The sequence below is a fragment of the Oncorhynchus keta genome, chromosome 19 (assembly GCF_023373465.1).
Source record: "Oncorhynchus keta strain PuntledgeMale-10-30-2019 chromosome 19, Oket_V2, whole genome shotgun sequence".
Taxonomy (NCBI): domain Eukaryota; kingdom Metazoa; phylum Chordata; class Actinopteri; order Salmoniformes; family Salmonidae; genus Oncorhynchus; species Oncorhynchus keta.
This window is the reverse complement of record NC_068439.1, coordinates 45,749,501-45,774,306: the sequence shown is the minus strand read 5'-3', so window position 1 is coordinate 45,774,306 and position 24,806 is coordinate 45,749,501. Positions and strand designations below refer to the sequence as shown.

Below are 24,806 nucleotides of genomic sequence, written 5' to 3'. Positions count from 1 at the left end.
CAAAACGGATTGCACTGTGATAGACTGCATCCAATTTGTTGAGTAGGGTATTGGAGGCTATTTTGTAAATGACATCGCCAAAGTCGAGGATTGGGAGGATGGTCAGTTTTACAAGGGTATGTTTGGCAGCATGAGTGAAGGATGCTTTGTTGCAAAATAGGAAGCCAATTCTAGATTTAACTTTGGATTGGAGATGTTTGATATGGGTCTGGAAGGAGAGTTTACAGTCTAACCAGACACCTAAGTATTTGTAGTTGTCCACGTATTCTAAGTCAGAGCCGTCCAGAGTAGTGATGTTGGACAGGCGGGTAGGTGCAGGTAGCGATCGGTTGAAGAGCATGCATTTAGTTTTACTTGTATTTAAGAGCAATTGGAGGCCACGGAAGGAGAGTTGTATGGCATTGAAGCTTGCCTGGAGGGTTGTTAACCTCTTGCTCCTACCTGACACGCAGGCGTCCCATCTAGACATCTGGAAATGCAAATGCGCTACGCTAAATGCTAATAGCACTCGTTAAAACGCAAACGTTCATTAAAATACACATGCAGGGTACTGAATTCAGATTTTTAAAATGCTTTTCGGTGAAAGCATGAGAAGCTATTATCTGATAGCATGTAACACCCCAAAAGACCCGCAGGGGATGTAAACAAAATAATTAGCATAGTCGGCGCTACACAAAACGCACAAATAAAATATAAAACATTCATTACCTTTGACCATCTTCTTTGTTGGCACTCCTAGATGTCCCATAAACATCACTATTGGGTCTTTTTTTCGATTAAATCGGTCCATATATAGCCTAGATATCGATCTATGAAGACTGTGTGATCACAGTCAGAGAAAAAAATAGCGTTTTATAACGTAACGTAATTTTTTTAAATTAAAAAAGTCGACGATAAACTTTCACAAAACACTTTGAAATACTTTTGTAATGCAACTTTAGGTATTAGTAAACGTTAATAAGCTATCAAATTGATCACGAGGCGATGTATATTCTATAGCTGTACGTCTGGAAATAATGTCCGGGTAAATCTCAACAAAATATCCGGTCGGAGACCGAAGAACTGCGCTGCCTTGTGTCTGTTTGACCAAGAAACAAATCGTAGGCAAATGACAAGACTGTTGACATCGTGTGGAAGCTGTAGGTATTGGAACCTCGGCCCCATTTAATGTGGATCACATTTAACAATGGGTTGAAGTGGCGCATGGATATATTTTCCCATTTTCAGTGATCAGATTTTCCTGCACTTTTCGATGAAACGCACGTTCTGTTATAGTCACAGCCGTGATTTAACCAGTTTTATAAACGTCTGAGTGTTTTCTATCCATACATACTAATCATATGCATATACTATATTCCTGGCATGAGTAGCAGGGCGCTGAAATGTTGCGCGATTTTTAACAGAATGTTCGAAAAAGTAGGGGTAGGAGTAACAGGTTAACACAGTGTCCAAAGAAGGGCCGGAAGTATACAGAATGGTGTCGTCTGCATAGAGGTGGATCAGAGACTCATCAGCAGCAAGAGCGACCTCATTGATGTATACAGAGAAGAGAGTCGGTCCAAGAATTGAACCCTGTGGCACCCCCATGGAGACTGCCAGAGGTCCGGACAGCAGACCCTCCGATTTGACACACTGAACTCTATCAGAGAAGTAGTTGGTGAACCAGGCGAGGCAATCATTTGAGAAACCAAGGCTGTCGAGGCTGCCGATGAGGATGTGGTGATTGACAGAGTCGAAAGCCTTGGCCAGATCAATGAATACGGCTGCACAGTAATGTTTCTTATCGATGGCGGTTAAAGATATCGTTTAGGACCTTGCACCCATGACCAGCTCTGAAACCAGATTGCATAGCAGAGAAGGTATGGTGAGATTTGAAATGGTCGGTAATCTGTTTGTTGATTTGGCTTTCGAAGACCTTAGAAAGGCATGGTAGGATAGATATAGGTCTGTAGCAGTTTGGGTCAAGAGTGTCCCCCCTTTGAAGAGGGGATGACCGCAGCTGCTTTCCAATCTTTGGGAATCTCAGAAAGAGAGGTTGAACAGGCTTGTAATAGGGGTGGCAACAATTTCGGCAGATAATTTTAGAAAGAAAGGGTCCAGATTGTCTAGCCCGGCTGATTTGTAGGGGTCCAGATTTTGCAGCTCTTTCAGAACATCAGCTGAACGGTTTTGGGAGAAGGAGAAATGGGGAAGGCTTGGGCGAGTTGTTGTTGGGGGTGCAGTGCTGTTGACCGGGGTAGGAGTAGCCAGGTGGACAGCATGGCCAGCCGTAGAAAAATGATTATTGAAATTCTCAATTATGGTGGATTTATCAGTGGTGACAGTGTTTCCTATCTTCAGTGCAGTGGGCAGCTGGGAGGAGGTGTTCTTATTCTCCATGGACTTTACAGTGTCCCAGAACTTTTTGAGTTAGTGTTGCAGGAAGCACATTTCTGCTTGAAAAAGCTAGCCTTGGCTTTTCTAACTGCCTGTGTATTATGGTTTCTTGCTTCACTGAACAGCTGCATATCACGGGGGCTGTTCGATGCTAATGCAGAACGCCATAGGATGTTTTTGTGTTGGTTAAGGGCAGTCAGGTCTGGGGAGAACCAAGGGCTATATCTGTTCCTGGTTCTAAATTTCTTGAATGGGGCATGTTTATCCTGTTAGACCTATAGGGGCAGTATTTCATTTTTGGATAAAAAGACGTTCCCGTTTTTAGCGCAATATTTTGTCACGAAAAGATGCTCGACTATGCTTGGAATTGATAGTTTTGGAAAGAAGACACTCTGACGTTTCCAGAACTGCAAAGATTTTCACTGTGAGTGCCATAGAACAAAATCTACAGGCAAAACCAAGATGTTTGAGTGACCAGGAAATCAACAGGATTTCTGGAGGCACGTTTTCCATGATCTCCTTATATGGCTGTGAATGCGACAGGAATGAACGGACACTTCCTATCGTTTCCCCCAGGTGTCTGCAGCATTGTGACGTATTTGTAGGCATATCATTGGAAGATTGCCCATAAGAGCCTACAATTACCAAGTGTCCCGCATGGTGTCTGCGTGGAAATTGGTGCGCAAAAGTCAGGTACCAGTATTTTTCCATCCGAATCAGAGAAGAATGCACGCTTCTAGGACTGGCATTTCAATGAAGAGATATATGACAAAACACCTTGAGGATTGATTCAAACAACGTTTTCCATGTTTCAGTCGATATTATGGAGTTAATTCAGAAAAAGTTCGACGTTTAGGTGACTGAATTTTCAGTTAGTTTCGGTAGCCAAATGCATAGTAACAAAACGGAACGTTGTGTCCTACACAAGCATCTTTCAGGAAAAACTGGACATCTGCTATGTAACTGAGAGTCTCCTCATTGAAACATCTGAAGTTCTTCAAAGGTAAATTATTTTATTTGATCCCTTTGCTGGTTTTTGTGAATGTTGCGTGCTAAATGCTAACGCTAAATGCTAAGCTAGCTATCACCACTCTTACACAAATTATTGATTTTCTCTGGTTCTAAAGCATATTTTGAAAATCTGAGACGACAGGATTGTTAAGAAAAGGATAAGCTTGAGGACAGGCATATTTATTTCATTTAATTTGCAATTTTCAGAAATCGCTAATGTTGCGTTATGGTAATGAGCTTGAGGCTGTAGTCACGATCCCGCATGCGGGATGGGGCGGCCTAAGAGGTTATTTAAGATGGTTAGGAAGGCATTTAAAATATCCAGGCATCCTCTACTGACGGGATGAGATCAATATTCTTCCAGGATACCCCGGCCAGGTCGATTAGAAAGGCCTGCTCGCTGAAGTGTTTCAGGGAGCGTTTTACAGTGATGAGTGGAGGTTGTTTGACCACATATGGTGTCCAGAGCACAGCTTGGGGCAGAGGGTGGTCTATAGCAGGCGGCAACGGTGAGAGACTTGTTTTTAGAGAGGTGGATTTTTAAAAGTAGAAGTTCAAATTGTTTGGGTACAGACCTGGATAGTAAGGACAGAACTCTGCAGGCTATACTTGCAGTAGATTGCAACACCACCCCCTTTGGCAGTTCTATCTTGTCTGAAAATGTTGTAGTTTGGAATTAAAATTTCAGAATTTTTGGTGGTCTTCCTAAGCCAGGATTCAGACACAGCTAGAACATCCGGGTCGGCAGAGTGTGCTAAAGCAGTGAATAGAACAAACTTAGGGAGGAGGCTTCTAATGTTAACATGCATGAAACCAAGGCTATTACGGTTACAGAAGTCGTCAAAAGACAGCGCCTGGGGAATAGGAGTGGAGCTAGGCACTGCAGGGCCTGAATTCACCTCTACATCGCCAGAGGAACCTAGGAGGAGTAAAATAAGGGTGCGGCTAAAAGCAATAACAATTGGTCGTCTAGAACGTCTGGAACAGAGAGTAAAAGGAGGTTTCTGGGGGCGATAAAATAGCATCAAGGTATAATGTACAGACAAAGGTATGGTAGAATGTGAATACAGTGGAGGTAAACCTAGGTATTGAGTGATGAAGAGAGAGATATTGTCTCTAGAAACATCATTGAAACCAGGAGATGTCATTGCATGTGTGGGTGGTGGAACTCATAGGTTGGATAAGGTATAGTGAGCAGGACTAGAGGCTCTACAGTGAAATAAGCCAATAAACACAAACCAGAACAGCAATGGACAGCAATTTCCCTCTATACCATTTGTATTTCATTAACCTTTGACTTTTTGATGTTCTTATAGGCACTTTAGTATTGCCAGTGTAACAGCATAGCTTCCGTCCCTCTCCTCGCTCCTCCCTGGGCTCGAACCAGCAACACAACGACAACAGCCACTACATCGAAGCAGCCTTACCCATGCAGAGCAAGGGGAACAACCACTCCAAGGCTCACAGCGAGTGAAGTTTGAAATGATATTACCACGCGCCAACCAGCCAGCCATTTCACTTCGGTCACACCAGCCTCATCTCGGGAGTTGATAGGTTTGAAGTCATAAACAGCGCAATGCTTGATGCACAACGAAGAGCTGCTGGCAAAACGCACGAAAGTGCTGTTTGAATGAATGTTTACGCGCCTGCTTCTGCCTTCCACTTAGATACTTTGAGGACAATACAGTGCCACTGACACAGCCCGCTACCAAAACCTGCGGATTCTCCTTCACTGCAGCTGACGTGACTAAAACATTTAAACGTGTTAACCCTCGCAAGGCTGCAGGCTCAGACGGCATCCCCAGCCCCGTCCTCAGAGCATGCGCAGACCAGCTGGCTGGTGTGTTTACGGACATATTCAATCAATCCTTAACCCAGTCTGCTGTTCCCATATGCTTCAAGAGGGCCACCATTGTCCCTGTTCCAAAGAAAGCTAAGGTAACTCTGAGGTAAACGACTACCGCCCCGTAGCACTCACTTCCGTCATCATGAAGTGCTTTGAGAGACTAGTCAAAGATCATATCACCTCCACCCTACCTGACACCCTAGACCCACTCCAATTTGCTTACCGCCCCAATAGGTCCACAGATGACGCAATCTCAACCACACTCCACACGGCCCTAACCCATCTGGACAAGAGGAATACCAATGTGAGAATGCTGTTCATCGACTACAGCTCAGCATTTAACACCATAGTACCCTCCAAGCTCGTCATCAAGCTCAAGACCCTGGGTCTCGACCCCGACCTGTGCAACTGGGTACTGGACTTCCTGACGGGCCGCCCCCAGGTGGTGAGGGTAGGTAACAACATCTCCACCCCGCTGATCCTCAACACTGGGGCCCCACAAGGGTGCGTTCTGAGCCCTCTCCTGTACTCCCTGTTCACCCACGACTGCGTGGCCATGCACGCCTCAAACTCAATCATCAAGCTTGCAGACGACACTACAGTGGTAGACAGCTGGGGGAGCAGAGGGAGCACCCCCCTATCCATATCGACGGGACAGTAGTGGAGAGGGTAGAAAGTTTTAAGTTCCTCGGCGTACACATTACGGACAAACTGAATTGGTCCACCCACACAGACAGTGGTGAAGAAGGTGCAGCAGCGCCTCTTCAATCCCAGGAGACTGAAGAAATTCGGCTTGTCACCAAAAGCACTCACAACTTTTACAGGTGCGCAATTGAGAGCATCCTGTCGGGCTGTATCACCTGGTACGGCAACTACTCCACCCACAACCGTAAGGCTCTCCAGTGGGTAGTGAGGTCTGCACAACGCATCACCAGGGGCAAACTACCTGCCCTCCAGGACACCGACACCACGCGATGTCACAGGAAGGCCATAAAGATCATCAAGGACAACAACCACCCGAGCCACTGCCTGTTCACCCCGCTATCATCCAGCTTCTATCTTAAGGCCATCAGACTGTTAAACAGCCACCACTAACATTGAGTGGCTGCTGCCATACATGTAAAAATTGTATCACTAGCCACTTTAAACAATGCCACTTAATATAATGTTTACATACCCTACATTACTCATCTCATATGTATATACTGTACTCAATACCATTTACTGCATCTTGCCTAATGCCGTTCTGTACCATCACTCATTCATATATCTTTATGTACATATTCTTCATCCCTTTACACTTGTGTGTATAAGGTAGCTTTTGTGAAATTGTTAGGTTAGATTACTCGTTGGTTATTACTGCATTGTCCGAACTAGAAGCACAAGCATTTCGCTACACTCGCAATAACATCTGCTAACCATGTCTATGTGACGAATAAAATGTGATTTGATTTAGATATTTGTATGAACATATTAAGATTCAACAACTGAGACGTAAACTGAACAAGTTCCACAGACATGTGACTAACAGAAATTGAATAATGTGTCCCTGAACAAAGGGGGGGGTCAAAATCAAAAGTAATGGTCAGTATCTGGTGTGGCCACCAGCTGCATTACGTACTACAGTTTATCTCCTCCTCATGGACTGCAATAAATAGACTCTAGAGGCAAAAATAATTACAATTTAGCAATAATACTGGAGTGATACAGTGAAGTCGGAAGTTTACATACACCTTAGCCAAATAGATTTAATCGCAGTTTTTCAAAACTCCTGTCGTAGGTCAGTTAGGATCACTACTTTATTTTAAGAATGTGAAATGTCAGAATAGTAGTAGAGATAATGATTTATTTCAGCTTTTATTTATTTCATCACATTCTCAGTGGGTCAGAAGTTTACATACACTCAATTAGTATTTGGTAGCATTTCCTTTAAATTGTTTAACTTGGGTCAAACGTTTCGGGTAGCCTTCCACAAGCTTCCCACAATAAGTTGGATTAATTTTGTCCCATTCCTCCTGACAGAGCTGGTGTAACTGAATCTGGTTTGTAAGCCTCCTTGCTCGCACACGCTTTTCAGTTTTGCTGCTGTTGTCCTTAAGCCATTTTGCCACAACTTTGGAAGTATGCATGGGGTCATTATCCATTTGGAAGACTCATTTGCGACCAATCTTTAACTTCCTGACTGATTTCTTGAGATGTTGCTTCAATATATCCACATAATTTTCTCACCTCATGATGACATCTATTTTGTGAAATCCACCGGTCCCTCCTGCAGCAAAGCTCCCCCACAACATGATGCTGCCACCCCGTGCTTCACGGTTGGGATGGCGTTCTTCAGCTTGCAAACCTCCTCCAAACATAACGATGGTCATTATAGCACAAAGTAGATGTCCTAACCGACTTGCCAAAATTATGGTTTGTTAACTAGAAATTTGTGGAGTGTTTGAAAAACGAGTTTTAATGACTCCAACCTAAGTGTATTTAAACTTGTGACGTCAACTGTAGATATGCAGATGATGATGTACAAGTAGAGATCGTGGGATGCAAAAGAGCAAGAGGGTAAGTAATAATATGGAGATGAGGTTGTCGGCTGTGCTATTTACTGGCTATGTACAGGTACAGTGATCGATAAGCTCAGACAGCTGATGCTTAAAGTTCGAGAGGGAGATATAGGCAGCTTCAGAGATTTTTGCACTTTGTTCCAGTCATTGGCAGCAGAGAACTGGAAGGAAAGGCGGCCAAAGTAAGTGTTTGCCTTGGGGTGACCAGTGTAAAGTACCAGCTGGAGCATGTGCTAACGGTGGGTGTTGCTATGGTGACCAGTGAGTTTAGATAAGGCAGCGCTTTGCCTAGCAGAGACTTATAGATGACCTGGAGCCAGTGGGTTTGGCGACGGATATGTAGTGCGGGCCAGCCAACGAGAGCATAGAGGTCACAGTGGTGGGTAGTAGATGGGGCTTTGGTGACAAAACGGATGGCACTGTGATAGACTACATCCAGCTTGCTGAGGAGAGTGTTGGGGGCTATTTTGTAAATGACATCGCCAAAGTCAAGGATCGGTAGGATAGTCAGTTTTACGAGGGTATGTTTGGCGGCATGAGTGAATGAAGCTTTGTTGAGAAATTGGAAGATTCTAGATTTAATTTTGGAATGGAGATGCTTAATACGAGTCTGGAAGGAGAGTTTACAGTCTTACCAGACTCCTAGGTATTTGTAGTTGTCCACATATTCTAAGTCAGAACCGTCCAGCGTAGTGATGCTTGTCGGGCAGAAGGGTGCGGGTTTTACTAGCATTTAAAAGTAGTTGGAGGCCATGGAAGGAGTGTTGTATGGCGTTTAATCTCGTTTGGAGTTTTATTAGCACATTGTCCAAAGAAGGGCCAGATGTGTACAGAATGGTGTCGTCTGCGTAGAGGTGGATCAGAGAAACACCAGCAGCTAGAGCGACATCGTTGATATATACAGAGAAAAGAGTCGGCCTGAGAATTGAACCCTGTGGCACCCCCATAGAGACTGCCAGAGGTCTGGCTAACAGGCACTCAGATATGACAAACTAAACTCTTTCTGAGAAGTAGTTGGTGAACCAGGCGAGGCAGTCATTTGAGTTTGCCGATAAGAATGCGGTGATTGACAGAGTCAAAAGCCTTGGCCAGGTCGATGAATACAGCTGCACAGTACTGTCTTTTATTGATGGCGGTTATGATATCGATTAGGACCTTGAGCGTGGCTGAGGTGCACCCATGACCAGCTCGGAACCCAGATTGCATAGTGGAGAAGGTACGGTGGGATTAAAAATGATTGGTGATCTGTTTGTTAAATTGGCTTTCAAAGATTTTAGAAAGACGGTGCAGGATGGATATAGGTCTATATTAGTTTAGCTCTAGTGTCTCCCCCTTTGAAGAGGGGGATGGCTGCGGCAGCTTTCCAATCTTTGGCGATCTCAGACGACACGAAAGAGTTTGAATAGGCTAGTAATAAATGTTGCAACATTTTCGGCTGATAATTTAGAAAGAGAGGGTCCAGATTGCCTAGATTTGGGTGAAGAAGAAGCGGGGGGGGGGGAGGGGTGCAAGTTGCTGCAGAGGGTGATGAGATGTTGGCAAGGGTAGGGGTGGCCAGGTGGATAGCATGGCCAGTGGTGGAAAAAATGCTTATTGAAATGATCAATTATTGTAGATTGATCGGTGGTGACAGTGTTTCCTATCCTCAGTACAGTGAGCAGCTGGGAGGAGATGCTCTTATTCTCCATGGACTTTACAGTGTCCTAAAACGTTTTGGAATTAGTGCAGCAGGAGGCAAATTTCTGTTTGAAAAAGCTAGCCTTAGCTTTCTTAATTGACTGAGTATATTGGTTCCTGAAAGGTTGCATATCGCGGGAGCTATTAAATGCTAATGCAGAATGCCTCAGGATGTTTTTGTGCTGGTCAAGTGCAGTCAAGTCTGGGGTGTCCCAAGGGCTATATCTGTTCTTAGTTCTACATTTTTTAAATGGGGCATGCTTATTTAAGATGGAGAGGAAAGCACTTTTGAAGAGCAACCAGGTATCCTCTACTGATGGAATGAGCTCAATATCCTTCCAGGATACCCAGGCCAGGTCGATTAGAATGGCCTGCTCGCTTAAGTGTTTCAGGGAGCATATCCCAGTTTATGTCACCTAATAGTACGAACTCTGAAGATAGATGGGGGGGCGATGAGGGAGATGAGATGAGGGAGGTCTATAACAAGCGGCAATGGTGAGAGATTTGTTTCTGGAAAGGTGGATTTTTAAAAGTAGAAGCTCAAATTGTATGGGCACAAACCTGGATAGTATGACAGAACTCTGCATGCTATCTCTGCAGTAGATTGCAACGCCGCCCCCTTTGGAAATTCTATCTGGTCGGAAAATGTTATAGTTAGGGACTGAAATGTCATGATTTTTGGTGGCCTTCCTAAGCCAGAATTCAGACAAGGCTAGGGCATCCGGGTTGGCGGAGTGGGCTAAAGCAGTGAATAAAACAAACTTAGGGAGGAGGCTTCTAATGTTAACATGCATGAATCCAATGTTTTTACGGTTGCAGAAGTCAACAAATGAGAACGCCTGGGGAATGGGAGTGATGCTGGGGGCTGCTGGGCATAGGTCTCTCTCTACATCACCAGAGGAACAGAGGAGGAGTTGGATTTGAGTACGGCTAAAGGCTACAATAACTGGTTGTCTAGTGCTTTCGGAACAGAGAGTAACAGGAGCAGGTTTCTTGTCGCGGAAGAATAGATTCAAGGCATAATGTACAGATAAGGGTATGTTAGGATGCGAGTACAATGGAGGTAAGCCTAGGCATTGAGTGATGAGAGGTTTTATCTCTAGATGCACAATTTAAGCCAGGTGAGGTCACCGCATGTGTGGGGAGTGGAACATAAGGACTAGCTAAGACATATTGAGCAGGGCTGGAGGCTCCAAAGTGAAATAATGCAAAAATTATCAGCAAAAACAGCAATAGACAAGGCGTATTGACATTAGGGAGAGGCATGTGTAGCCTAGTGATCATAGGGTCCAGTAAGTATCTAGGTGAGCTGGAGTCATGGCGATTCAGACAGCTAGCAGGCCGGGGCTAGCAGATGATTCTCAGGGGGACGTCGCAACAAGAGTCTGTTGAAACCCCCTCATGCGGTTACGTCAGTAGACCAGTTGTGATGGATCGGCTAGGCTCCGTGTCTGCAGCAAAGGGTCCAGCCAATTGGCAGAAGAGGTATTGAAGGCCAGGCATTATCTGATGGAATTTTTGGGCTAGCCAGGAGAAGGGCCTAGCTCGAGGCTAGCTACAGGCTAACTGGTGCTTGCTTCGGGACAGAAACCTCCTTGGACGGTTATGTCGGTAGACCAGTCGTGATGGATCGGCGGGGTTCCGTGTCGGCAGCAAAGGGTACAGGACAATTGGCAAAAAAGGTAATTGAAGCCCAGGGATTGCTTGATGGAATCTCTTCAGCTTGCCGGGAGATGGACCTAGTTCGAGGCTAGCTCCAGGCAAACTAGTAGCTAGTTAGCTGGCTAGCTTCAGAAGGGGGTGCCAGTTAAAAAGTGTAAATATAGCAGATCCATATCACATTGGGTGAGGCGGGTTGCAGGAGAGTATGTTCAGTCCGTAGATGGAAAATTAGATTAAAAAAATTATATATACTAAATATAGGAGAAGAAAAAACAATATATACACGGGACGGGACAAGACAATCAAAACAGACTTCCCCACGGCTATGCCATCTTGGATATATAGAAAAGCTATTGGGAATTTGGGAACGTTTGTTGCTAAGACTGAGATTTGGTGATGGAGTTTTCCATAGTTTGTGTAGATGTTTCGTATCAGGGTCTTTGTTTTCTTTTACAAAATGGAATGCGCTATTACAATCTATTTACTGTATTTATACAACCACATTAATTAATCTAGCTTGATATGTTCTGATGAGTAAACATATAAACTACATATGGGTAGCTAATGAGAAAAATAACAGTTAGGTTTGATGGCACCTCCTACCGTGCTGCAACCTTCGTCTGTATCTCAGCCAGTAGCACTACCATGTGTCCCATGACACATTAATCCTATTAACCCATTGGACACACAAATACAGAAAGCTAGATACACCTACACTCACCTCCCTGTAACCCCTGGCTGTGAGTCAGTTGAAGGTGTTATCTGAGGGTCAAAGAACATCGACCTCTCTTCCTGTGTGAACCCAAGCTCTTCTCCCCCATCTCTCCCTTCCTCCCCCATGTCTCATGTTCACCCCCATCTCTGCCTTCTCTACCTTCCTCCTTCATCTCTCCCTTCTTCCCCATCTCCCTCTTCCTACCCCATCTCTCCCTTCTTCCCCATCTCCTGTTTTCTCCCATCTCTCCAATCTTTACCTTTCTCCCCCATCTCTCCCACCTCATGTTTCTCTCCATCTCTCCCATCTCGCCTTTCCTCCCCCATCTCTCCCATCTCTACCTTCCTTCCCCATCTCCCCCTTCCTCCCCCATATCTCCCTCCCTTCCTCCTCCATCTAATCTCTCCCCTTCTTTAATCACTGGTATCATGACCTCTGTAAATTGGCCTCAATTATTGAGTGTCATATAAGAAAGAGGGCTGTTCATCAAAGACCATCATGGCTCCAGTGTGAGAGGATGTATACCATAGATGTTTCTACTCCAAACAGCCATAGAACTTATATCCATAGCATGAAACCAAATAATCCAACCATAGTTTAAGTCTGTGTGGGCTGTGTTCAGTTGTGAATGCAGCCAAAATGGCTCTGATTTAGGTGACAATGAACATGGGACTAAAGAAGAACACATAACTTCATGGAGGCTCAGTAGATTCCACCGCTCCTGTCGTTGTGGGTGGTGTGGGTGGATGGCAGCTGTCTGTTTTTACGAGCATGTGCCCTGGAAGAAATTAGTTCCAATCCCGATGCACAGAGCAAATGAGAAACACACAAAGGGGGTCGGCCCTGAAGATGAACGACAGGGAGGATCTATCTCTCGTTTCCCCGCCCTGGAATGACCTCAGATACCTCTGCACGACAAGCCTCCCACAGCATTCCTCAGCAAGAATGCATGTGTGTGTGTGTGTGAGCAGCAGACACACCTGAGGGTGTGTGCACAGTGCAGCTGTCTCCATATTAATATACTGTAGCATATGATAAACTAATGTACTAAAGAAGTGCTGTAGGAAGTCACGCTGACACTATATAACTCAGAGGCCTGCAAGGATCTTGCTGCTGGTGTGTGTGTGATGTGATTCTGACACCAGGCCACTCTTTAGAGAACTAATTGCCCAGAGTCCAAACACCACCATCAGAAAGTGTAAACAGTCCTTACAAGTCATGCAATGTACTTCCTATATAAGCCAAGAACTAATGAGCCCAAGCCAAGAGAGAAGGCTTTGGTCGACACAGCTTAGACCAATGAATAATGAGTCTGTTCCTGTATGCATTAGAAGTGGTTTCAACGGTTGCACTCACTCTCTTAGGTGTCATCCAAGCATTATTGCCAGCAAGACTCAAGTAGAGGTCCTCCCTTCTCTTTATGTTTAAGAACAATCCAACCCCCCCCTCTCTCAATTCAATTTCAGAAGTTTACATACACTAAGTTGACTGTGCCTTTAAACAACTTGAAAAATTCCAGAAATGGTTTTAGAAGCTTCTGATAGGCAAATTGACATAATTTGAGTCAATTGGAAGGTGTACCTGTGGATTTATTTCAAGGCCTACCTTCAAAATCAGTGCCTCTTTGCTTGACATCATGGGAAAATCTAAATAAATCATCCAAGACCTCATCAAACCTCAGGAAAAAAATGGTTGACCTCCACAAGTCTGGTTCATCCTTGGGAGCAATTTCCAAACACCTGAAGGTACCACGTTCATCTGTAAAAACAATAGTACACAAGTATAAACACCATGGGACCACGCAAACATCATAACGCTCAGGAAGGAGAAGCGTTCTGTCTCCTAGAGATGAGCATATTTTGTGCAAGAGAACAACAGCAAAGTACCTTGTGAAGATGCTGGAGGAAACAGGTACAAAAGTATCTATATCCACAGTAAAACAAGTCCTATATCGACCGCTCAGCAAGGAAGAAGCCACTGCTCCAAAACCGCCATAAAAAAAGCCAGACTACGGTTTGCAACTGCACATGGGGACAAAAATCATGTTTTTTGGAGAAATGTCCTCTGGTCCGATGAAACAAAAATGGCCATAATGGCCATTTTGACCATCGTTATGTTTGGAGGAAAAAGGGGGATGCTTGCAAGCCGAAGAACACCATCCCAACAGTGAAGAACGGGGGTGGCAATATCATGTTGTGGGGGTGCTTTGCTGAGGGAGGGACTGGTGCACTTCACAAAGTAGATGGCATCATGAGGGAGGGAAATGATTTACATTTACATTTACATTTACATTTAAGTCATTTAGCAGACGCTCTTATCCAGAGCGACTTACAAATTGGTGCATACACCTTATGACATCCAGTGGAACAGCCACTTGCATCTAAATCTTTTTTTGGGGGGGGGAGAAGGGGGGGGGGGTGAGAAGGATTACTTACCCTTACTTACCCTATCCTAGGTATTCCATGAAGAGGTGGGGTTTCAGGTGTCTCCGGAAGGTGGTGATTGACTCCGCTGTCCTGGCGTCGTGAGGGAGTTTGTTCCACCATTGGGGGGCCAGAGCAGCGAACAGTTTTGACTGGGCTGAGCGGGAACTGTACTTCCTCAGTGGTAGGGAGGCGAGCAGGCCAGAGGTGGATGAACGCAGTGCCCTTGTTTGGGTGTAGGGCCTGATCAGAGCCTGGAGGTACTGAGGTGCCGTTCCCCTCACAGCTCCGTAGGCAAGCACCATGGTCTTGTAGCGGATGCGAGCTTCAACTGGAAGCCAGTGGAGAGAGCGGAGGAGCGGGGTGACGTGAGAGAACTTGGGAAGGTTGAACACCAGACGGGCTGCGGCGTTCTGGATGAGTTGTAGGGGTTTAATGGCACAGGCAGGGAGCCCAGCCAACAGCGAGTTGCAGTAATCAAGACGGGAGATGACAAGTGCCTGGATTAGGACCTGCGCCGCTTCCTGTGTGAGGCAGGGTCGTACTCTGCGGATGTTGTAGAGCATGAACCTACAGGAACGGGACACCGCCTTGATGTTAGTTGAGAACGTCAGGGTGTTGTCCAGGATCACGCCAAGGTTCTTAGCGCTCTGGGAGGAGGACACAATGGAGTTGTCAACCGTGATGGCGAGATCATGGAACGGGCAGTCCTTCCCCGGGAGGAAGAGGAGCTCCGTCTTGCTGAGGTTCAGCTTGAGGTGGTGATCCGTCATCCACACTGATATGTCTGCCAGACATGCAGAGATGCGATTTGCCACCTGGTCATCAGAAGAGGGAAAGGAGAAGATTAATTGTGTGTCGTCTGCATAGCAATGATAGGAGAGACCATGTGAGGTTATGACAGAGCCAAGTGACTTGGTGTATAGCGAGAATAAGAGAGGGCCTAGAACAGAGCCCTGGGGGACACCAGTGGTGAGAGCGCGTGGTGAGGAGACAGATTCTCGCCACGCCACCTGGTAGGAGCGACCTGTCAGGTAGGACGCAATCCAAGCGTGGGCCGCGCCGGAGATGCCCAACTCGGAGAGGGTGGAGAGGAGGATCTGATGGTTCACAGTATCGAAGGCAGCCGATAGGTCTAGAAGGATGAGAGCAGAGGAGAGAGAGTTAGCTTTAGCAGTGCGGAGCGCCTCCGTGATACAGAGAAGAGCAGTCTCAGTTGAATGACTAGTCTTGAAACCTGACTGATTTGGATCAAGAAGGTCGTTCTGAGAGAGATAGCGGTAGAGCTGGCCAAGGACGGCACGCTCAAGTGTTTTGGAGAGAAAAGAGAGAAGGGATACTGGTCTGTAGTTGTTGACATCGGAGGGATCGAGTGTAGGTTTTTTCAGAAGGGGTGCAACTCTCGCTCTCTTGAAGACGGGAGGGACGTAGCCAGCGGTCAGGGATGAGTTGATGAGCGAGGTGAGGTAAGGGAGAAGGTCTCCGGAAATGGTCTGGAGAAGAGAGGAGGGGATAGGGTCAAGCGGGCAGGTTGTTGGGCGGCCGGCCGTCACAAGACGCGAGATTTCATCTGGAGAGAGAGGGGAGAAAGAGGTCAGAGCATAGGGTAGGGCAGTGTGAGCAGAACCAGCGGTGTCGTTTGACTTAGCAAACGAGGATCGGATGTCGTCGACCTTCTTTTCAAAATGGTTGACGAAGTCATCTGCAGAGAGGGAGGAGGGGGGGGAGGATTCAGGAGGGAGGAGAAGGTGGCAAAGAGCTTCCTAGGGTTAGAGGCAGATGCTTGGAATTTAGAATGGTAGAAAGTGGCTTTAGCAGCAGAGACAGAGGAGGAAAATGTAGAGAGGAGGGAGTGAAAGGATGCCAGGTCCGCAGGGAGGCGAGTTTTCCTCCATTTCCGCTCGGCTGCCCGGAGCCCTGTTTTATGGGGATATATTGAAGCAACATCTCAAGACATCAGTCAGGAAGATGAAGCTTGGTCGCAAGTGAGTCTTCCATATGGACAATGACCCCAAACATACTTCCAAAGTTGTGGCAAAATGGCTTAAGGACAACAAAGTCAAGGTATTGGAGTTCCCATCACAAAGCCCTGACCTCAAACCTATAGGAAATGTGTGGGCAGAATTGAAAAAGCGTTTGCGAGCAAGGAGGCCTACAAACCTGACTCAGTTACACCAGCTCTGTCAGGAGGAATGGGCCAAAATTCACCCAACTTATTGTGGGAAGCTTGTGGAAAGCTACCTGAAACGTTAGACCCAAGTTACAGTCAATTAGTATTGCCTTTATAATTGTTTATGTAAACTTCTGACCCACTGGGACTGTGATGATAGAAATGAAAGCTGAAATAAATAATTCTCTCTACTATTATTCATTTCACATTCTTAAAATAAAGGGGTGATCCTAACTGACCTAAGACATGGAATTTTTACTAGGATTAAATGTCACGAATTGTGAAATACTGAGTTTAAATGTATTTTGCTAAGGTGTATGTAAACTTCCGACTTCAATTACACATACATTATATACACACCGGACTCAACGTCAACAGTGAAGTGGCAACTCCGGGATGCTGGCCTTCTAGGCAGAGTTCCAACAAAAATGCCATATGTTAGACTGGCCAATAAAATAAATAAAGATTGGGAAAATAACACAGACACTGGACAGAGGAACTCCCGGAGTCGCAACTTCATTGTTGATGTTGAGACTGGTGTTTTGAGGGTGCTATTTAATGAAGCTGCCAGTTGAGGACTTGTGAAGCGTATGTTTCTCAAAGTAGACACTCCAGTCGACTTTTCCTCTTGCTCAGTTGTGCACCGGGGTCTCCCACTCTTCTTTCTATTCTGGTTAGAGCCGGTTTGAGCAGTTCTGTGAAAGGAGTAGTACACATATGAGATCTTTGTCCGAGATGAAATAGCTCCGCTATTTATAGCTCCGCAGCTTCATTGCTCCAGACCACCACAAGGGGGAGTTAGAGCACTCATTATGCATTTGGGTGCCAAGGTTTTTATGTAACCAATCATATCGAGTGGTTCCTATGATGAATTTTGACGCGAGCCACCCTTGCCTTTGTGACGTTCTTCAACAAAGATGGCTAACAAAACATTATGGTGGAACCAGACGTAAGTTGTTATAACGTCATAACGAGTCAAGCCAAAAATGTACAATTGAGAGGAATATATAAGTTAATGTAGAGACAAACATTTGTGCATATTTTTTGGTCATAATGTTCATTTACGAAAATTGCTATTTAGCAAGTTATCTGGCTAGCTAACAATAGCCAGCTAGCTTCTTGGACATAGGGGGCGTTATTTTAATTTTTGGATGAAAAACGTTCCCGTTTTAAACAAGATATTTTGTCACGAAAAGATGCTCGACTATGCATATAATTGACCGCTTTGGAAAGAAAACGCTTTGACGTTTCCAAAACTGCAAAGATATTGTCTGTGAGTGCCACAGAACTGATGTTACAGAAAAAACCCAGATAAAAATCCAATCAGGAAGTGCTGCATTTTTTGAAACCGCCTCATGGCAATGACTCCTTATATGGCTGTGGAGGAGCTAGGAGTCAGCTTACGTTTTCCACGTTTTCCCCAAAGTACTGCAGCATTGTGACGTATTTGTAGGCATATCATTGGAAGATTGACCATAAGAGACTACATCTATCAGGTGGTCGCTTGGTGTCCTCCGTTGCAATTATTGCACAATCTCCAGCTGCAGTATTTTTCCGTTTGCTTCTGATGACAAGCCAACTGCCACCACTGATAGATTATCGAATAGATATGTGAAAAACACCTTGAGGATTGATTCTAAACAACGTTTGCCATGTTTCTGTCGATATTATGGAGCTAATTTGGAAAAAAGTTTGCCGTTGTAAAGTGACTGCATTTTCCGGTATTTTTCTTAGCCAAACATGATGAACAAAACGGAGCTATTTCGTCTACACAAATAATCGTTTTGGAAAAAATGAACATTTGCTATCTAACTAAGAGTCTCGTCATTGAAAACATCCGAAGTTCTTCAAAGGTAAATGATTTTATTTGAATGCTTTTCTTGTTTTTGTGAAAATGTTGCCTGCTGAATGCTAGGCTTAATGCTATGCTAGGCTATCAATACTCTTACACAAATGCTTGTGTAGCTTTGGTTGAAAAGCATATTTTGAAAATCTGAGATGACAGTGTTGTTAACAAAAGGCTAAGCTTGTGCTTCAATATATTTATTTAATTTAATTTGCGATTTTCATGAATAGGAAACGTTGCATTATGGTAATGAGCTTGAGGCTATAATTACGCTCCCGGATACGGGATTGCTCGACGCTAGAGGCTAGCTAATGTAAACTCACCCCATTCCATACAAATGTGCGCAACCGCAACATTCAAACAAGGCTACAAAGAAAACTAATGGGACTGTAGCGACTATGTTGACTAGGTTTCTATTCAAGCGTTGATCGACATTGTAATAGCTCTATAGTATTGGAGAAAAGTTGAAAAAACGGACCCTCCGTTACATCGTGACGTGTCATGTCGTAACGTACAGCACGCATAAAGCAACTATTTATGTTTTACAATCTCTCTCCACCAGGTGTAGCACTTCTCTCATTGTTTAAAAACAAGAACTGGACAGTGACGGGGGTAAGGGGAGGATACCTAGTCATTTTTTGGCGTCATCATTGCATACGATCATCATTCTCAAAGCAGCTGTTTACTTCTAAGATCACTTTAGCACCGCCCTAAAAACCAGATTCAAATTCGACACAAACCTTCTAATAGGTATGTAATGACACATATAAACTCTTTATAGTGTTTTATTTACATTTTAGAGGCAATAAGGTGATAAGTTGGACAGATCGAGTGAAAAAAAGCAATTTTTCCACGCACATCTCTCCTTCTCACTATCACGCATTAGTTTCGCTTCCCCACCCGCCATTTTTAAAAAGACCCGACGGGGCTCATTGCCTGCTTGAATTATGCAGAAACGGGCAGAATTCAGGTCATGTAATTGATAATGTTGGAAAGGGGAGAAATTGCGCTTTACAATGGTAGGTGATCTGAAAGGATTACTTTTTGGGGGGGCTAAAATAAGGGCAATTGCACGGACCAAGGTGATGTACGAGTTTACATGAGTTTACGTTAGTGGTAGGAGAATGAATTTGTAATTCGTATTGTTTAATGTTTTAGGGACTCCTGAGAAAACCAGGAAACCAGGCTGTTGTCTTGTGAGGCGGCAGGGTAGCCTAGTGGTTAGAGCGTTGGACTAGTAACCGGAAGGTTGCAAGTTCACATCCCCGAGCTGACAAGGTACACATCTGTCGTTTCTGCCCCTGAACAGGCAGTTAACCCACTGTTCCTAGGCCGTCATTGAAAATAAGAATTTGTTCTTAACTGACTTGCCTAGTTAAATAAAGGTTAAAAAAAATAAAAAAAATCTAACTAGCTAAAGCATTTACTGCAAATTGAATGTACATTTGTGTAAGCTTGCCTTGAAATGCAGCTGAAGTAACATAGCTAGCTAACTATTTAACTGTATGCCTATGGATGTGTAGCTAGCTATATTATGTAGCCGATCTATGTATGGACCTTAAAACGTTAGGTTCTGAACTAATATTCATACCAATCTATGAACCTCAGCTATCATAGTTGTTGTATCAACTTCAAGTCTGAATGAAGCCGATGGATAGAGTAGAATATAATAACTTGGTGCCAAGGATGCAAGTCCTATATACATTAGTTATTACCATGCATGAGATTCCCACATTGTAGCCTGTACATGTACTCTTCCTTAGCAACTAAAGGTGCGGTTCAGGTGTGAATCTCTGAGACATTATTTTTCAGTCATATCAAACTCCATTATTTGAATGATGCTGTGTCTGCATGTGCAGTGCCTTGTGAAAGTTGAACTTGAACCCCCTTGAACTTTGCGACCTTTTGCCACATTTCAGGCTTCAAACATAAAGATATAAAACTGTATTTTTTTGTGAAGAATCAACAACAAGTGGGACACAATCATGAAGTGGAACGACATTTATTGGATATTTCAAACTCTTTTAACAAATCAAAAACTGAAAAATTGGGCGTGCAAAATTATTCAGCCCCTTTACTTTCAGTGCAGCAAACTCTCTCCAGAAGTTCAGTGAGGATCTCTGAATGATCCAATGTTGACCTAAATGACTAATGATGATAAATACAATCCACCTGTGTGTAATCAAGTCTCTGTATAAATGCACCTGCACTGTGATAGTCTCAGAGGTCCGTTAAAAGCGCAGAGAGCATAATGAAGAACAAGGAACACACCAGACAGGTCCGAGATACTGTTGTGAAGAAGTTTAAAGCCGGATTTGGATACAAAAAGATTTCCCAAGCTTTAAACATCCCAAGGAGCACTGTGCAAGCGATAATATTGAAATGGAAGGAGTATCAGACCACTGCAAATCTACCAAGACCTGGCCGTCCCTCTAAACCTTCAGCTCATACAAGGAGAAGACTGATCAGAGATGCAGCCAAGAGGCCCATGATCACTCTGGATGAACTGCAGAGATCTACAGCTGAGGTGGGAGACTCTGTCCATAGGACAACAATCAGTCGTATATTGCACAAATCTGGCCTTTATGGAAGAGTGGCAAGAAGAAAGCCATTTCTTAAAGATATCCATAAAAAGTGTCGTTTAAAGTTTGCCACAAGCCACCTGGGAGACACACCAAACATGTGGAAGAAGGTGCTCTGGTCAGATGAAACCAAAATTGAACTTTTTGGCAACAATGCAAAACGTTATGTTTGGCGTAAAAGCAACACAGCGCATCACCCTGAACACACCATCCCCACTGTCAAACATAGTGGTGGCAGCATCATGGTTTGGGCCTGCTTTTCTTCAGCAGGGACAGGGAAGATGGTTAAAATTGATGGGAAGATGGATGGAGCCAAATACAGGACCATTCTGGAAGAAAACCTGATGGAGTCTGCAAAAGACCTGAGACTGGCACGGAGATTTGCCTTCCAACAAGACAATGATCCAAAACATAAAGAAACATCTACAATGGAATGGTTCAAAAATAAACATATCCAGGTGTTAGAATGGCCAAGTCAAAGTCCAGACCTGAATCCAATCGAGAATCTGTGGAAAGAACTGAAAACTGCTGTTCACAAATGCTCTCCATCCAACCTCACTGAGCTCGAGCTGTTTTGCAAGGAGGAATGGGAAAACATTTCAGTCTCTCGATGTGCAAAACTGATAGAGACATACCCCAAGCTATGTGTCTCACCACTTGGTTATTGTAAGGCTAACCCCCAGGGAAATCATGACTTTACCTTCTATTTCTACCTTACACGTTATGTTGGCTGACAATTTGTTAGCTACGCTGTCCTTACAAACCACATAGAATATTATTATAGCAGTATGTACCGGTATGTTCGCTAGCTACCTAACGTTAGTAGTTATACATCAAACTTGCCAGTATATTAACAATAGGCTGACTATCCAACGTTTAATGACTTGATTATTCCCGTCATTCTTAGCTTAGCTAAATGGTATAGCCGTTGTGCTTTCTCAATGGACATTCGGGTGCTTTTGTAAATTCGCTCTGGATATCTATATGCTGGACAATAGAACGAGTCAAAATTCACCCAAGAACGTTGGCTAAACTGAAACACTAGCACGAGCCCATAGCAAATTAATAGAATCGAACGTTCGCAGAGTCTGTTTTGACTGGAGTGATGCTTCGAATTCTATAAAAATGTATCCCTTTTTATTTTACCACTACAATCTGTTCGTCGGACGAAACTGGAAAAAAATAACTTGTGTAGAAAGTTAACATCCGCACCTCGATGGTGTCAACTGTGCTTATGTCTACGTAATTAAAAAAAGTAGGGAAAAAATAAAAACCTCTGACTATTTCTGGTCTTGCGATCGATTACAATGGTGCCTGTGTAACAGTTTTGCTTCCGTCCCTCTCCTCGCCCCTACCTGGACTCAAACCAGGGACGTTCTGCACACATCGACAACAGTCACTGTCGACGCACCGTTAGCTTGGGTGCTTGACTGCCGTCGTAAGGTCAGAATGCTCAAATCAACCCTACTCCTTGGTCCGAATGTCCAGTGTGCGCTCAGAGAGCGAAACGTCTGAATTTACAAACTGACATTTTTTCTCTGAATGGAAACACCATAATATTAATCAAATGAAATAAGCCATATACTATTACAAAAAAAGGTTTTAAATTATCTGGTAATGCCAATACGGAATACTATCAAATGCTTCTCAAAGATGAACTCTGCTGGTCAAACTAGCAATAACTTGCAGAAACAGAAATGGCTGAGAAATAAATGACGTGCCACAGAATGCTGCAGCAGCACGCAGGGTGTGCCGCAGTATGATGCAACTTTTAAAGGAGGAACCACTGTAACTCGCTCATGACGACATTCCCACACTTTATGTGGATGTGAAGGCTGCTCTGTTTTTCTTAGAGGGATCGCGACGGACCGTTTTTTTCTAGTTGGCTCTTGAAGATTGTTGTGGCTGGATATAGATTTTTATTACACCTGTGGTCTGCCTGTCTGTCTGACATTTATTAAGTACTTTGGTCACTCTTGACTTGAGTTCACTAGCCTGTGAATCTGTGCTGCCAGTGGATTTGCCATAATATGACTGTTGGACTGTAGTCCCTCTGAATATTATCACATTCTACATATCTATACCTGTTTCTTCACAGGAGAGTCCACGTATCTCGATGACCACGGACCCCCAGCTCCCAGGGTAAGACCCTTAATACAGCAGTCCCTCTTTACTTTTCATCACTCCATCTTTCTATACCTCACACTTCATCTTATCCATGCTCTCCACCCTCTTTCTCTTCCTCCTCTCCTTGTTTCTTTCCTCCATCTCTCTCTGATGTGCTGCCCTGTGTGTGTGCCAGTCCAGTCCAGTCAGGATAAGGGTGAGGTCTATGTCTGGAGGAGCTGTGTGTGAACTCACTCTAAATACCAAATACTGACAGACACACAGACATACACACATACACACTGGGGCCTTGTGTCTGGCCAGCTGCATCGGTCTGCCTCTATCTCACTTCTATTTCTTCTCACCCTTTCTATTTCTATCTTTTCTTTTTCAACATTTACCCACAGTTTCTTTCATCCACTAGTTTCAGCCTTCTACCTACCACCTGTCTATATCATTCTCTCTTTGATCCACCTCTCTTTCATTCTCTTTTTCCTGTCTCACATTCCCCCTTCTCTCTTTCTGTGTGGTGACAGATTTATCAATCCAACTCACAAATTGGATAATTACAGTGTCGTGTTTGTTGGTGGGAGACACATTTCTGTGTTCGTGAACGTGTCTAGGCTAGCTATATTTGGCGAGGTGTTCAGAGTTTATCTGGTGTGTGTGTGTGTGTGTGCTTGTGTGTGTGCTTATGTGTGAGGAGAGGTCTGGCTACGTTGTCTATTTGGAGCTGACCTAAAGGTCTGGCTGTTTTGATTAATCATGGCAACATCTGGCCCAAGTTTATATGTTATTATGTTGACTTGGAGAGGTATGTTGTAGTGTTGGCCACTAACCCAGGCTAACTTTGAGAAAATACCATGGCTTGTACTTTACCTATCTGAGCAGGGGCTGAACTGTGGCGTAACTGTCTGGACTGTGGTGATCAGAAGCGCTGAGATGGGCCAGTAGTTTTTCCTGACCACTTGACCAAGATAAACTCTGAGTTACATGGTCACATGGACAGGAATAACTGTGGATGAGAGAACTGGTGGCTGGCTCATATCAACCTTGCTTTTGTACTGCTAGGATTTAACGGAGAGGCTGTTGGCCATCTGGAAAGGCTGACTGGTCAGTCAAAGGCAGCCAGGAACAGCTTGTCTGTTTCCTAAGTCATAATGATGAATCCAAACTATTTGTTTACCAAAGAACACAGACACAGTAGCACTGCAATCTGTTAAATCACTGACCAGTAGGATTATAATGGAGAGAAAGGACTGATAGACTACTACTGTAAAGCCCTGTGCTCTTGTGTGGGTTATACTGGCTGGTACTGTATTACTAATTATACTTGTGGTTAACCCCCTCTTTTTCTTCCCCTTCTTTCAGCTCAAAGTTTATCAGCTAGCTACCATTAGCAACCACATCAGATGGTTTATACTGGGGTGGCTAAGCCCCTAGTTTTCCCTACCCTCTGTGACGGTAACATTGCTATTAGCCACGTCTGTCATTATGTCATCCTCTCAGACAGTGATGGTAATGCTATGTTAGCGGCTAACGCTTCGTGAGATGTGTCATCCTCTAATTTGCCCCTTAAACTGCAGTTGTTTGGCTTAGTTAAGTATACCTTAACGGGTTATTGCAAAGCATGTTCTTAATGCAGGGAATTTCTGCTTTGAAGGTTTTTGAAAAGTGTAAAAAGGGCTAAACTTAAATAAAAGCAAAAGCCCTCAAACTATAAGGTTTAGTTAGTTACATGTAAGGAAACACGCAACATGTGTTTTGTGACACATTTCCCTGAAATTGGCTGTTTGGATTCATGGCATGCACACGTATGAACTTAGCCCTG

At 44.2% G+C, this 24,806-nt stretch overlaps 1 protein-coding gene across 1 annotated transcript in view; it reads left to right on the top strand.

Moving 5' to 3' along the window:
• The window catches only part of LOC118398373 (uronyl 2-sulfotransferase), a 143,029-nt gene that overhangs the window by 84,349 nt on the left and 33,874 nt on the right, over positions 1-24,806 (top strand). Inside the window, exon 2 of the mRNA XM_035793643.2 lies at positions 22,968-23,011. Coding sequence (XP_035649536.1) covers positions 22,968-23,011 — 44 coding nt within the window. The remainder of the gene's footprint in view (positions 1-22,967; positions 23,012-24,806) is intronic.